Raw genomic sequence first — 14,985 nt, forward strand, 5'->3', positions numbered from 1 at the left:
TTGGAGAGCTCCATGCAGCTGGTAAGTCTGGTGTGGTGGAAGGGGAGTGGGGAAGGAAGGTGTGTGGGGGAGGGCAGATCAAGGCCCCCAAGGTGAGGAAGTAATAGGGCTGTGGCTGGGGCAAGCGCGGGGGAGGGGGTGGCTCCCACCTCTACATGCTGCTAATCCAGGAGCCGCTAGTCTGGCACTCACCCGCTGCTCTGGCAATTCTCGCCGCTTCCCCCGCCGCTCATCCGGGCAGGCATGGGACAGGGGGGGTGCCCCTGGATCTGTGCAGGGTGGGGTGGGCTCAGGCCGGGGCTGCACAGGGTCCTTCCCTGCCTGCCCATCCCCACACAGATCTGGGGGCACCCCCTATGCCCCCCGGATGAGTGGCAGGAGCAACAGTGGGAGCTGCTGGACAAGCGGGTGAACCCCAGACCAGCAGCTCCTGGATGAGCAGTGCACAGTGAGTGGAAGGGCCCCCCCAGCTGCCCCTCAGAAAAGCTGTGGCTCCGTCCCATGCCTGCGCCACCCCAGCTGGGCAGCACTTGCCCCTGCCCCAGCCCCTCTCCTCTCTCACTGTGGGGGCCTTGATCTGCCCCCCATGCTCCTTCCCTCCCTCCTCCCCTTCCACCACACCAGACTTACCAGCTGCTTGCAGCTCTCTAAGCTGCTAGGCTGTGCTCCTCGCTGCCTATGTGCTGCGCTGCAGCATCATACATGCAAGAGCATTTATTGGCCAAATTATTGGCCACATCAGGCTAATTTCCAATACAGTCAATTTTCTTTAAATTGGTGCCGAACTGATATTGGACCAATGTATCAGTGTATCTCTAGTAATTACAGTATACTGTAAAAAGCTTTATAAAATCACATGTTAAAATATATTAAAGTAAATATCCATAAATCAATAAAGCATACCTGCTTTAAACCATTCTGTTCATTCATCAAAAAGGGCAGGCAGGGACCAGAAACGGAGTGCAACTTGGCTCTGGAGTTCTGGGAACATGGGGAGAAGCACTGGCAACCCAACTCAGGGGTAGGAAGCAGCTCCCCATTCCCTGCAGCCCTGGGCTTCTGGCTGTCAATAGCTCTGACTTTCCAACCTCCACTCTGAGCACAGCCCTACCAGCACAGTCCCCAGCACTTGCAGTGGCCATCCAAGTGCTGTCAGAGGAGTGCACACTGCCCACTGCCCTGGATTTCCTTACCCTCATCCTAGATTTTTTTTTACATCTCCATTCAATACATTTTGAAGAGTATCAATGGAAAGATCTTTCCCTCAGTTTATGAGTGACAAGTGAAATCAGTGTTTATTGGTAAAAAATCATATCCTGTCAAGCCTATGTATATCTTATACAAGCCTGGGATACATATTTTCAGATTTAGTGCTAAAGAAGACAGTTAGTTAAATTGATAGCTTCAAAGCACAGAACATTTCAGGAGCACCTATTCTTTACCCTTGAAATTAGTGAAAAATTTCAAGAGCCCTGATTCACAAGAGGATGGACATGGAGCTATATTAGTTTTGCAAATAAGTACTAAGTCTTTTGAAAAATATATTCTGAAGTATTTTGTAGATAAACATGATTTTGTGCTCCTGTGTTTTTCTAAGTTATGTTGTCTCCTTTTGGCACAGCCTCCGTTATGTTTAATTTTCCTGACCAAGCCACAGTAAAGAAAGTCGTGTACAGCTTGCCTCGTGTTGGAGTTGGGACCAGCTATGGTTTGCCACAAGCCAGGTAATTTCCTTAAAATATTTATTGTTCTCTGTTCATATTTTTATAGGAATAAAAAACAATGGCTGATATTTGAGAATATTTTATTCAGTTGCAAATATTTAATTATTAATGTCTAGGGTTATGGAATTCCCATCACTTCAGCGTGTCTTGAGCAGCAATATTCCTTATAATTATGTGACATGTTATAGAATATGAGCATTATGTAAACATTATTTAAATTTACCTTTTACCTGTCCAGCAAATGAGTACACTTCTTTGAGCAATAAGAAATAAGACAAGTTTGTTTAACTCTAGAAAGAACAGGATTCATGTTTGTTTGTTTACATGACTCTGTGTTAGCAAAGACTGATGTGCTACTGTGGATATTAAAACATAAGGTCATGAACTAAATTGCCGTGTTTTAATTTTGCCTTAAGTTGGGGGTAGGAGAGTTGCTTTTCTGAACAGCAAAAAAACCTGGGACTTTGGTTTTGATTCCACAGTCCATTAGTGTTTTGTACTTTCCAAGGCCTCTGGCAGACATTACACTTAAGATGTGATTAACCAGTTAATTGTAAGTAGTAACCAAGCCACATTTTCATGCAACTAATGATATGATAAAACAGGGGATAAGCCACAAAGTTATTACACAAAATAATGTAAAATAATTTTATGGCTGGTTCCCATCATACCTTAAATTGAACATGTGGCCAGCACTGACTGGCTCTCCCCACCTTGGGTGCACACCAGAACCTTCAAGACTCCAGTGTGCTCCCATGGCTGGGAATGCTGGTGAGCAGAGCAGTACACCCATCTGTGGGAGCACATTGGAGCTGTTCACTCCCAATCACCTGATTGGTATTCCCAGTTGCAGGAGTGTACCAGAGTGAAAGACTCTGCAGCCCCAGCAGGGAGGGCAGCTGGCTTCAGCAGCGGCGGTTGCTTTCCTTGTTGTGTGAGTGAGGGGGCTGTGTGTACATAGCGTGGTGTGACGGCAATAGACACTGCCCAGCAGAGGCTGCGCCCCTCACTGCGATGTGCAACACTGGCCAGAGCTGCACCCCACCAGGCACCTGCACCAGGCAGAGCACCCTAAGCATCCCTGCCTGCTGCTGCTGCACCATAGGGGGAGTAAGGGGGGAGTCTCCACACTCTCCACCCTCCCTTACACTGCACAAATGTCACGCACCCACACCCTGCCCCTATAACTTCTCACATATACACAACTCCCCCAACATACCCCATGCCCCCCCACACAGCCATACCCCTTCACAAACCCCATCCATGCACACACACCCCACACACCATCATATACATGCATACACACCACCATACATACCATTCCCCCAATATACAAGACTAAGAATTTATTTTTGAGTTATTATGCAATCACCTCTATATACACTACACAAACACAAATCATGACAAAATATTTTTTTAAATAAAATTAAAATATGCTATAGTAGGTGTTTGACTTCTAGTATATGATTTGTTTTCTTTTTGATTCTAAGATGGCAACCCCTCCTCCCAAAAGTAGTATTTCTGGGGGACAAGAGGAGGGACTTCTGGTGGCAAAGGACTCAGGATGGGACTTCTGGTCTCAAGATGGTGACCAAGGGGTGGGGCAACTGTCAAGGTGCAGGGCTACCCATGTGGCCCTTGACAGCTCACCAAAACTCATTAAGTGGCCCTCCACCCAAAATAATTCCCCGCCCTTGTTATAGACCTACAGTTTTATTGTTAGGTATCTAAAGTTAGGTGCCAAGAAACATACGTAAATGCAGGTACAAGTGGCCTGGTTTTGCTGAGCAACCTTAAATCCATTGTCAATGGTAATCACACCTTCTTCTTTGAGTGCCTGTCCATATGTATCTTACTTCCTGTGCCTGTACTACCTGTTGTACTTAGGCCTGAAGTCTTTTGGCCAGGAGGTGTCTTTGGGATTCTGCATGCATCCTTAATGTCTAGTGCTCAACACTGAGACCAGAAAGGGCAGAACAGCTCATGTGCCCATCAGTTTCTTCTCACGATGTATGGGAAGGAACCTAATATTCATTTTTTGACACACTTAACTGGTTTTCTGTAGCATATGCAAATATTAGTGTTAGCTTAGGCTTAGTTTATTAGCATTGGTTGCCTTATGACATGTGTTTGGGTTATATTTCATTTTTCCCTTCACTGGAGGTTTTATTTTCTTGGTATCTAGGCTTCTGATGTCTAATCCCAAGTGTTTGGAGATTAAGTATCCTTGTCTCTCCTGTGATAGGAAAACGTGTAAATAAAGACGTCAGACACTGTTTTTCCCAGGAAACTTGTGTAACTCTCATGTTCAATTTGTAAATCCTTCAGAAAAAGAACTTTGAAAGCCATGGAACTTAATTTACAGATGTTTATGCTGGATCACTCCACGAAGCCATCCTTGGAAAGTAGTCTTTCTGATGCTCTGAACTTCATCCTGAATGTTCCAGTAAGCTCATTAGTATGGATCTCCAGAATTCGTGCCAGAAGTGTGTGGCCCAGTGGTGGCTTTATTCTTGGAGTTTCTTCTGTGCACCCCTTGCCGCTGATTAGTTGAGGGCCCCCATCGCTCGTGGCTAACCACCTGTACCTGATGGCTGGATGGTGAAAACCAGAGCTGCAGTTTCATGCACAGGTGGTGAGCATGAGTGGCAAGAATCAAACAATGGGGCCCCGCCACTGATTAGCAGAGGGAGGACATGTAGGGGAAACCCCAAGATTAAAGAAGCTGCTGCGCTGCATGCACTTCCAGCCTGAATTCCAGAGATCCCTACTCATTAGCTCAAGAGCCATGAAACCATGGTCCAATGTATGCCTGTTCAGAACAGAGACCTTGGCTTGGTTCTTTCTGAAGCAGAAGGTAAAGTGAGCGAATTTTCTTTTTCTCAAGACAGGATACTCTGCCCCCATCCTGCTCTCTGACATACTGACCTGTCTCTGAGCTTAGTTTCTGCATATTCCTTCCTCAAGCATTCCTGCCAGGACTTTCTAAGGGGACCAGTTACTTTTGATGACAAATTCTCAAATGTCCAGATTTAGATACCGTTAAGTGATCCAATTTTCACCTCCAAAAGTCATACCCAATTTGGGTGACTCAAGGTGGGGAACTATAAATTAAGCTATGAGAATAGCATTTCCCTCTCAATCTGCTCCTTGATTGACTGTTTGAACAAATGTCCCTTACATTTTTGTTTCATTGTTGCCATTCCAACCATTTATCTAAATTTTGATCCAACAAGCTCTTCAGTTTGTGTGTTTAACATTAAACAGATTAATAGTACCATTGTTGTCAGCAAGAGACTTGAATATTTACTGTTAAGCACATATATAAGTGCTTTCCTGGATTTTGAATTATCCTGTGGGCTCTTTAGCATAGATCCTATGTCTTACTGCAGATCTGTCCAACTTCTTAGTGGCCAGGGGCCACATGCCCCAGGCTGCACCACATGCTATGGGGACCACACCAGCATGGGCCAGAGCTGGGCTATTTCATGCAACTCTAATCCAAATAATAACATTAATGATGATAGTACATGTATGTGTGTGTTCTTATCATGTTTTTCATAGTTTTCCATAAACCTGTGAATAACATTTTTATAGCTTAAATTTTATGAGGACTGGTCATTAGATGCAATTTCTGGATGCTGTGGTAAATACATTTCCTCTGGTTTCATTTTTGATACCATCAGTTTCTTTGTGCTCTCAAACATGTTACCAGGGTTATAATTTCTGCATGTCTGATACTACTGGAAAAATGAAACTGCACCTTTTATTTCAAGCTGTCTCTAGAGTCCCACAGAGGTCCTGTTTAGTTAGGGTAATGTCCACATTTCATTCCACAATTCAAAGGCCAATTCAGGGCTTTATCAACTTGACCTTAACTTACTCTCCATTCAGATTTATAAGGTAGTAACAGCCAGGAAAGTTTGTTTTAATATAAAAGGTTTTAAATACTTTATTTGAAATATTTTTTAAGTTGTGAACATGCAAAATGAAAGGTATTAGGTAAAAGATTTTTTGTGTGCTTCACTTAAAGATATTCTTGTACCTCAGACAGAAATTGTATGAGTCATTAGTCATTAATATGAAATAATGCCTCCAGTTATTAAGAAGAAGAGATACAAACGATGAAGTTACTCAATGAAAGGAAATGTCTCTTTCAGCTGGTATTGTGACTCAATTCACTGTCAGCTCAGTGCTGCCACTTGTTCTGCATCAATGACTTGGTGATGGATTTCCAGATTTCATTCTGGCTGGTTGTAGAGCTTGCTTTTGGTGAAGAGAGAGGTGGAAAAAAATCAGATTTGATGTCAGCCTAGCATAAAGTCTTTTTCAAAGCTTTGATTAAGAATGATTATTGGGTTAGTCTCCTTTTAGAAGAAATCTGTGACATTTCCAAATCTTTTCTTCCCTGGAGGTAGGAACTTTTTGGTGAAGTACTTATGCAGACTAGACTGAGATAACTGAGATTGTCTATGCAAGATGCTTTAGTCAAGATTAGAGTTAATTACTGTGCATTAAGCAACACTGTCTACACATGCAGGCACTTACTGGACAGAAATATGCTCTAATCGTGAGTGAATTTACTACCTGTAAATACAAGCAACAAATTTACTCCTGATTACTTACTGCACAGTATGCCACGCATAGATGGCTGACTGGGAACAAATGTACTCCTGGTCAGCTGGGCAGCAGGAGGCAAGAGATTGCTCCCTGCCTCTGGGAGCTGTTTGCTGCCAGTGTGGGGTCCACCACCAGAGCCTGGGCAGGAATAGTGTTCCCCTGCCCTGGCAGCAGGGAGCTTGCAGCCCTTGCTTCATGATTGTGATTGGGTAGTGAGGGCTGGGAGATTCTTATCTCTCAGTCCTGGTCCTGCAGTCACGGATCCTGGGCTGGGAGATTCTTATTGTTACTGTGGAGCTCAGTCTGGGAGTTAAGAATCTCCCATTCCAAGAACTATAATCCCTACTGGTGAGGCAGGGGTACATTGTCCTGCCCTGGGCTCCAGTGGCAGAACCCACCCTGGCAGCAGGTAGGCAGCAGTGTCCTATCCCTTGCCAGGAAACAGTTGTCTCCTAGCCCTGTGCTCCCTGCCAGCCCCTCAGCCAGCACCCAGGGGGAACCTAGAGTTCCCCATGGCTGCTGCAGGGGGCCGGTGCTGGGCCAATGGCCAACTACTGCCATGAGCAACAAATCTGTTCCTGCTTCTCTGCATGTGTGGATGCCTGCCTGGGGTAGGTTTACTCTAGAGTAAATTACTCTCGAGTAAACCCACCTCGGAGCATTTGCACATGTAGATACATCCACTAAGTAGCAAATAACTAGAGTAAGAAATAAAAGGTTCTACCCCATATCTATAGTAACTTTTTCCCCCATAAAAAGTTACCTAAATGTTTAGTAAGCATATTTAAGGCACCATAGCACTTGAAAAGTTAAGTAGTCTTACTATACATCAGGAGGTCTTTATGTAGTCTCTATGGTTAGCTCTTGATCTGCTGGGATTTTTCTGTATTCCATAACAAAGATAATGCAGCCATATGTACTTCTCCATATTTGTGTTGCCATATCCAAAAAGAGGCACAGTTTGATCAAAGATGGGCAGATTTAGCAAAACACATAGCAGTAGGTTCTTCCTGAGCTATCTGAAATAGAACAGGTATGGAACCAATTTTTTGTGCATAATTTATTTCAGTCTCTGCTGAAATAACTTACAGTCTTTACAGCTCCTTAGATATATATACAACAGGCAGTTTTCTGGGTATATTTGCTTTCCAACACCTTTCAGTCAAATTAAGAATTCAAATACAAAATCCAGCATTTGGGGACAAATTGCACATTTGTAAGATATCCTTGAGGATCAGGTCTAAAACCAGTCAGTAGTGTGTGCTGATGCATATGGGCTGGTTTTGGCATTGGGGAATTAAGAAATCTCTAATATAAATACTTTTTAATTTTAGTTATCTTTATTATAATAGTAACCCTTATTGCCACTTCGCTGAAACCACAGCTTAGTTAGCTTTGCAGAATTACAAAAAACACCAATAATTAACCTACATTGTTTTAATTCAATTAACATGTATGTTAAAATAATTTTTACATTACTTATTCAAGGTCAATGGAATGGAAATTACTTGTAAAATTTTGAGTAGTGTATGCTATATATGTGTCAGTTGTTTTATAGCATTGGGCTACCTACATTTTGCAGAGAAATAAAAATATATGAACTGATGTGAATTTATATACTGTTATTCAAGGACAGACCAAGATTAAAAAAGACATCCATGCAATTGTGTAAGAATTTGTTTACTAATTTTAGATACAGGAGTTCCCTAGTTATTCACAGATTGGTAATGTAAGCCCCTGGCAGACATTACATTTATCCCATGATTAATGTGTTAATCATTCCATAAATTACAGTGTACCATATGTTCAGCCAATTTATAACACCATAAAATGGCAAAGCAGCCATAATAATGTTCCATAAATAATGGACATCTCTGTGGCTGGTTTGTTTGGTGTCTTAAATTGACTATATAACATGTTGTGTTCCAGATCAGGACCTTGAGTTGGTTGTCAGCATCAGCTAGAGATACCCCCAGGTCTAGAACTGGCCCTTTGAGGCCAGTGCTGACAGTCATCTGATTGTCAGCCCCAGTCCTGGACAGTCCTGGATTTCCATTTGGCCCTGGACAGCTCCATGTCTCAAACCAGACCTGGGGCACTCTGGGGTTGATGCCAACAATCAACTGCGTGTCAGCACTGGCCCCAGACAATCTCAGGTCCCAAGGCTACCCACAGCCCAGTATATGAGATTGGTTTGGGAGCAGCTCTGAGTCCCAGACTGGGACCCAGGGTTGTTTGTGACCAGTCTTGATGAACGACTCCACAGTGGCATGGCAGGATGTGCAATGTTTGAGGTGGAGAATAAAATTCCTCAGATTCCAATGGCTGTTTTTTCAAATGGCTACCAGGGGCCTTATACATATACTTCTTTTATGCAGATATGCATTCTTGTGTCCTCTGTGTGTATTCCTGGATGAATCCAGTATTTTATTAAGGGGGATACAGGTGTAATGACTAGCACTGCATCCCACTCGCAGCTACACCCTCCCCCTCCTGGGAGACAGGAGCAGCAGATGGAGAGAGGAACAAAGTGGGGGGGCAGGTGGGACTAGTATATATAACTAGGCTCTGCGGCCCCTGGTGCAGCTGCTTGCAGCCTCCCCACCACCAGCCATGAGCAGTCTGGGCTCTGGGCAGGCCTCTGCTGCCTACCACAGAGCCCGGGCTCCTCATGACAGGCACCAGGATCCACTAGTCCACCCTCCCCTCTACTCTGCCATCCACAAGGAAAGCAGCTCAGCTTTCTCTCTGGGCACTTTTGGTGGCTTCAGGGACTGGCAGAGGCAAGATGGAGGTATGGGGGGTACAGGGTGGCTCCCCTCAGGCATTCAGCTCATCTCCACAGCACACCCCAAGTGCACCCAGGTCTGAAGAAAACCCACCCACCCACCTAGCTCATCATGAGACACAGCCCTGGGGAGCCAATGAGTCCCCACTGCATCTCAGGGGGTTGGCAGCATCCCATTGGTGCCAGGTGGGCAGCCCCAAGTGGGCCAGGCTGGGGGTAGCCATACCAATTAATCATTTAACTGTTGTAATTCAACAGGTTAAATGGATTTTTTAAATGGTATTTATATCCCTAATGCATAGGTATCTAAATATGTGTTTGTGTGCATAAGCATTTCACCCACTTTTTATGTGAGACTGTTAAATATTATTTGCACGTTCCCTTCTATCTAAGTATTAATTTGGCCCCTGGAACTATTTTATATGACTATTTCTTAAGTGAGGATTTTGATTGGGATCTGCCAGTGATCCTGCTGGGACTCAAACCCAGAGGTTCTCAGTTAAAGGGTCTTTCTCCTAGGTTATGATCAGACCAATTACTACAGTTGGGGTGAGGAAGGGATTTTACCCCCTGGTCAGATTGAACCGTTGTGGGGGAGGGGTTGTCTTCCTCTGTAGTGGGGGGCATGGCCCTCTTCCTTGGTTCTCAGGGGTATTTTAACAACCCTTGTAGTAGCAGGACACTAACAGCCATCACCCCCTTGCTTTACCGATGGCAAATTTAGGGTTCTTTTTGTGTCTTAGGAAGTATGCCTTGTAGTGACAGGGTTGTATGCCTTGCATGACAGTTGATTGTGTGGTTTTAGGAATAGGTTAACACAGGCTTGTATGGGATGGTTTGGATGAGAATAATCCTGCCTTGATTGGGGGTGGACTAAATGACATCCAGAGGCCCCTTTCAGCCCTTCTTTTCTATGTTTCTAATTTAGAAAAGGAATGACAGTCTCTCTCTCTCTCTCTCACTCTCTCTCTCTCTCTCGTGTAGGAGACATAGTTTAATTAGCTTATGTATTTATGTTTGTTTGAGGAGGAGAAGATTTTATCTGTATTGTATGTAAAAAAAAAAATTTAGGCAAGCATTTAATTAGTTCTGCAAGTGGCAAGATACACAGCATTCTTTACCTTTTGCTGTGTGAGTTCCACAGTCTAGGTCAGATTTATACAAAAATTCCAGGACTTGCAGACCTCCCTTTATTAGTCAAGAGTTTGGCTTTGCCTTTGGAAGGGGATTGTGGGAGATCACAAAATCCCCAAGATAGCTAACATTTTTCTAGGCTGGTGCGAAGTGGCTAATATTTTCTTCCGATTCAGCCAGTTTCGGGGACAGTGATTTGATTCAGTGATTCGAATCACTGTCCCAAATTGATTCAGCCAAATCTGATTCAGAGATTTGGCCACCACTGACTCAGCCAAATTTCCAAATCAATCAGGCCCCATCCCCTGCCCACTCTCCTAGCCCTGTCAATGGCTGCCCTGCCTGGCCCTAGCATCCCGGGTCTTTAAATAAAACCCAAAAAACAAAAAGCCCCACACTCACTGGCTGCTGTCAGGTGGGGGGGCAATCCCTGCTGCACCCCACTGCCCCACACTGCATGGGGGGCTCTGCCACAAGCCCCCAGAAGCCCTAATAGCTGCTGCAGCAGCCAGTGAGTGCGGAGCATTTTTGTTTTTCTTTTTAAAGAACCGGGAGCTGGAGCCTGGTGGGGCAGCAATCAACGGGGCTGGGAGACTGGACAGGGGATGGGGGCTCATGGCAGAGCCCCCCATGCAGTGAAGGGCAGTGGGGGGCAGTGAGGATCACCCCTCCCTTCCCTGCCTGGCAGCAGCCCGTGAGTGCAGGTCTTTTTTTTTTGAAACCCCAGGACACTGGGGCCAGGTGGGACAGGTATTGATGTGGCTGGGAGATCAGGTGGAGGTCAGGGGTGCTCAGAGGGGCTGGGGGAGTAGGCAGAGGATGGGGTCTGGTGGGGGTCCCCCCCATGATCCACTCCCCACTCCTCCAGCCCCATCCCCTACTGGAGACTGGGTCCAGCTCCCTGCAGCAGCGAGTGGGGACTGCCCGAATCTCCAAAGCTCTCCAAATGTTTTACAAATCAATTTATAGAGCTTCAAATTGATTTGGACCTTTTTACTGGTTTCCTGATTCCGTTTGGATTTGGAGATTCGGCCGCTGAATTAGGCCAACTCTCCTCCAAATTGAATTAGTACCCGAAGCTTTGCACAGCCCTATATTTTTCCTATGGATGGATAAATGCTTCAAACAAGACTGTTAAGAGAAGTAATCTGTGTTGCTAAGCACATAGGCTGCTAAGTTTTATACCACTTAGATCTTTCTCAGATGTAGTTTCTTTGCTAAATAGCACTTTCAGAAATAAAGTCTGGAATTCATAAACTGTAGTGGTCTACTGAATGCAAATTGTGCCCTTTGGTACCATATTTATGACACTGACAGACTCTATAGTTCATATAATAGAGCCCTGATCCTGACTGGACTGGGTTTGACAACATAATATAAAGGATTAAATAAGCATAATAATACTCTAATTGCAGTTACACTTGCAGATCCTGCAAACAAACAAGCCCTTTCAGTTTGATTGTAAGAGACTCCAAAATCCAACAATAATGTTTGTCTCCTTCTATAGCAGTCCCATCTTCCTTTCCCTCAACAAATCCTTAAGAAAAATATATGATCATATGACAAAAAATCATGCAGCTTCTTGGGAACAGAGAGGGAAGCAGGGCTTGCCACAAGAAGGGGCTTCACAAACTTCAGTGCAAAGTAAAGCTTGGAGCAGTGGTGGCCTTCCATTTGCTTGGAGCAGTGGTGGCTAACCCGTGGTACAGGTATCAGAAGTGACATGGACAGCCTCTGTGTGTAGCACATGGTAGACTGGGAGGGCAGTGGGGAGGATAGGCAGAATAGTGGCAAATAGGACAGGAAACAGAAAGCGGGGGATCAGATGCTTCCACCATAAGGCAGGAAGCAGAAAGCAAAGCAGCAGCTCAGTCAGGGGACGGACAGGGAGCAGAAAGCAGAGTGGCAGAGCAGGTAGGGGATCTTTTGGCACTCAGAAAGGGTACAAATCTAATTTGTGGCATGTCTGCCAAAAAGGCTAGCCCCTACTGGCTTGACCTTAAACCAGAATTCATTTACCTTAATGAATTTGTCTTAAAACATCCCTGTGGCATACAAAAAGGAATACTATCCCTGTTGCTCTGAATTATAACAATTTTGTAGCACCACACTACACTACTAAAATAAAATACAGATTGTGTGTGTGCGTGTGTGCACACGTGCGAGTGTGTGTGAGATAGTCGTTACTCAAATAAGAGTGGTAATGTTTTGTTGACTTAATTACATAAAATAAAATAGTCTGTGGGAGACTGAGAAATTAATCACACTAATAAGTTTGCTGTGCATCTTAAAATTTAATGAAGCTCTTAAAATAATCAGTCTTTAAATTTAATTCCTAGGAGAATATCTCTGGCCACTCCCCGACAGCTTTATAAATCCTCCAACATGACTCAGCGCTGGCAGCGACGGGAGATTTCTAACTTTGAATACCTGATGTTCCTCAATACTATAGCAGGTAAGGCTTCTAACTCTTTAATCCCTCATAATGTGTTTATGTTTGTCAGAATCTTGAGTGCCATGACTTGATAGAATACATTTATCCCTCTGGAATTCAGCTGCAGCTTTATGATAGATTCTGAAACACTCACATTAAATTTTATCAGGAAATGCACAACCTATCACTGAGACTTTAGATTCATGTATTGTTGTGGAAGTTGTTCTTTGCTCTCCTTCTGCCATTTCCTCTGCTGACAGCTTTGTCTGAAGCTTTATTAGAGTCAACAAACCATTGCCAGAGAGTGTCTGGAAATAATAATGGGAAAATGTAATTTCGCTACTTCATCATTCTCAGCAACAGCAACTAGACAGCAGAATAACAACAGTATTCTGCCTAGTACAGATGTCACCTGGATTGTGGTATGATTAGATTACAGCATCTTTTCTCAGTTAGTTCTTTGAACTGAAATATAATATCAGATTAGGTATTTAAAATATGAAATAACTGCCACAGATATCTATTCTTTATAAGCAAAATAAAAGTTATTCTGACAATTGTTACTAATTAAACAATAGTGACATTTTCCATTCAGTTTTCTGTATTTTAGTAACTCAGGTTATTTGAAATAGGAAAGAATAAAATTTTCTACATAACAAATCAAAATTTACTGAAAACTGCCTACTGTTCTACCCCTTCACTGTAACATATGAACTTTCTCATGCCTCCCTCCCCAGTGAGCTTTAAATTGGGTGAATTCAGTTCCACCAGGTGTATTAACATCACTCAAGTGTAACAGTTAACACATAGCTGCATTTGGTACTGATTTTCCTGCTTGAAGTTGTCTTCAAGCCAGACATTTGGATATCTAAAACCCACTGTTCATTATCCTGACAATTACAGCCTTAAGCTGTTAGTCGTTCCTCACAGTTCCCTCTGAGAATTTCTCTGGCTAGGGACAGACATTACACATAAACCAGTTTAAGTAATCAGAAACTGGTTTAAACGTGTAACAGAACACAAGTTCAGTGCACATAAACCAATTTGAAAATGTCTGAAACCAGTTTGAGATAAACCTTGTTGAACGTAATATCAGACTTAACTGATTTGGCTCAAACTGGCAATGTCTGTCCCAGACCCCTTGCTGGTTTAAGCTAAATCAGACTCCTCCAGCATCACAGCATGCTCTCTGGGCTGTGTGGGGTTCACTGCTCCACAGCAGAGCTGGCCCCTCCCCTCTGCTCCCTGGCTGCAGCTCAGTAGAGACTGCAGGTGTCTGTCTGGCTTTTGCTTCCCCTTTCCCCTCTAAGGAGGGAGTCCACTGTCCCCTCTGCCTTACACAGACACACAGCATTAGCTAGCAGACCACATGCTGGCTATGGTCCGTGCTGTGGTAGATGGGACAAAGGCAGAATCAACAGGTAGCTGGTAACGTCCCTCTGTTGTTTTCTTAATGGGGTGATAAACACTGAGTTAGGGGTGATATACACTGTGTTATCAATTCCGTGCTGGGCTGGCCAGGAGGTGGGGAACCCCTCCCTAATCAGAGCATCCTGCTGGGTCCTGGCCACGCCTCCCCTCAACTGAGTGCCATGGAAGGGATGGGAGGGCTGCTCTAGTGCCTCCTGGCTTGTAGCCTGAGCCAGTACAGGCGTGTGACTGCATTTTTTCAGTCCAGAGGGGATGTCTGTATGGTTACAAACTGGTTTAGCCTAGCCAGCTTAGACTAACCTGCAAAGATCAAATCAATTCTGGCTCAGGCGTTTTGAATGTTTCTCCCTACACATTATCTCCACTGAATTGGGGAACGTCTCTCTTCCCTACAAACCAGATAAAAAATTCAGTCACAAATTACAGCTCCAAAATGAGCATTGCTGTTTCAGTGATAGTTATATAATGCGGTATTTGATTAATGTAGGCCCAAAATATGTTATAACAAGATTATCATTCTTAATCATTTAAAATCCTTTGTCCCTTGAATTCCATATCATTTACTCTAGGTGCCCTATCATAATAGTACCTGAACTCATAAACCTTAATTAATTTATCATCAAATCCTAGGGGAGGCACACCTAGGCCATGGGCCAGGGAGGATCTAGTCAGGGAACTTCTGGAGGGACTGGATGTATTTAAATCAGCTGGTCCGGACGATCTCCACCCCAAAGTGCTGAGGGAATTAGCTAAGGTCATTGCAGAACCCCTGGCATGCCTGTATGAGCACTCGTGGTGCTCTGGTGTGGTGCCAGAGGACTGGAAGAGGGCCAGTGTGGTTCCCATCTTCAAAA

The 14,985-nt window shown here is 44.1% G+C and overlaps 1 protein-coding gene across 3 annotated transcripts in view; it reads left to right on the forward strand.

Moving 5' to 3' along the window:
- LOC109302590 (neurobeachin-like) overlaps positions 1-14,985 on the forward strand; it is a 494,933-nt gene that overhangs the window by 288,833 nt on the left and 191,115 nt on the right. For all 3 annotated transcript variants that reach the window (XM_019524185.1, XM_019524186.1, XM_019524187.1), the window contains exons 7-8: positions 1,622-1,724; positions 12,606-12,721. In XM_019524185.1, coding sequence (XP_019379730.1) covers positions 1,622-1,724; positions 12,606-12,721 — 219 coding nt within the window. The remainder of the gene's footprint in view (positions 1-1,621; positions 1,725-12,605; positions 12,722-14,985) is intronic.

This window comes from Gavialis gangeticus, unplaced genomic scaffold (genome assembly GCF_001723915.1).
Source record: "Gavialis gangeticus isolate Ggan-Ray unplaced genomic scaffold, GavGan_comp1, whole genome shotgun sequence".
Lineage (NCBI taxonomy): Eukaryota > Metazoa > Chordata > Crocodylia > Gavialidae > Gavialis > Gavialis gangeticus.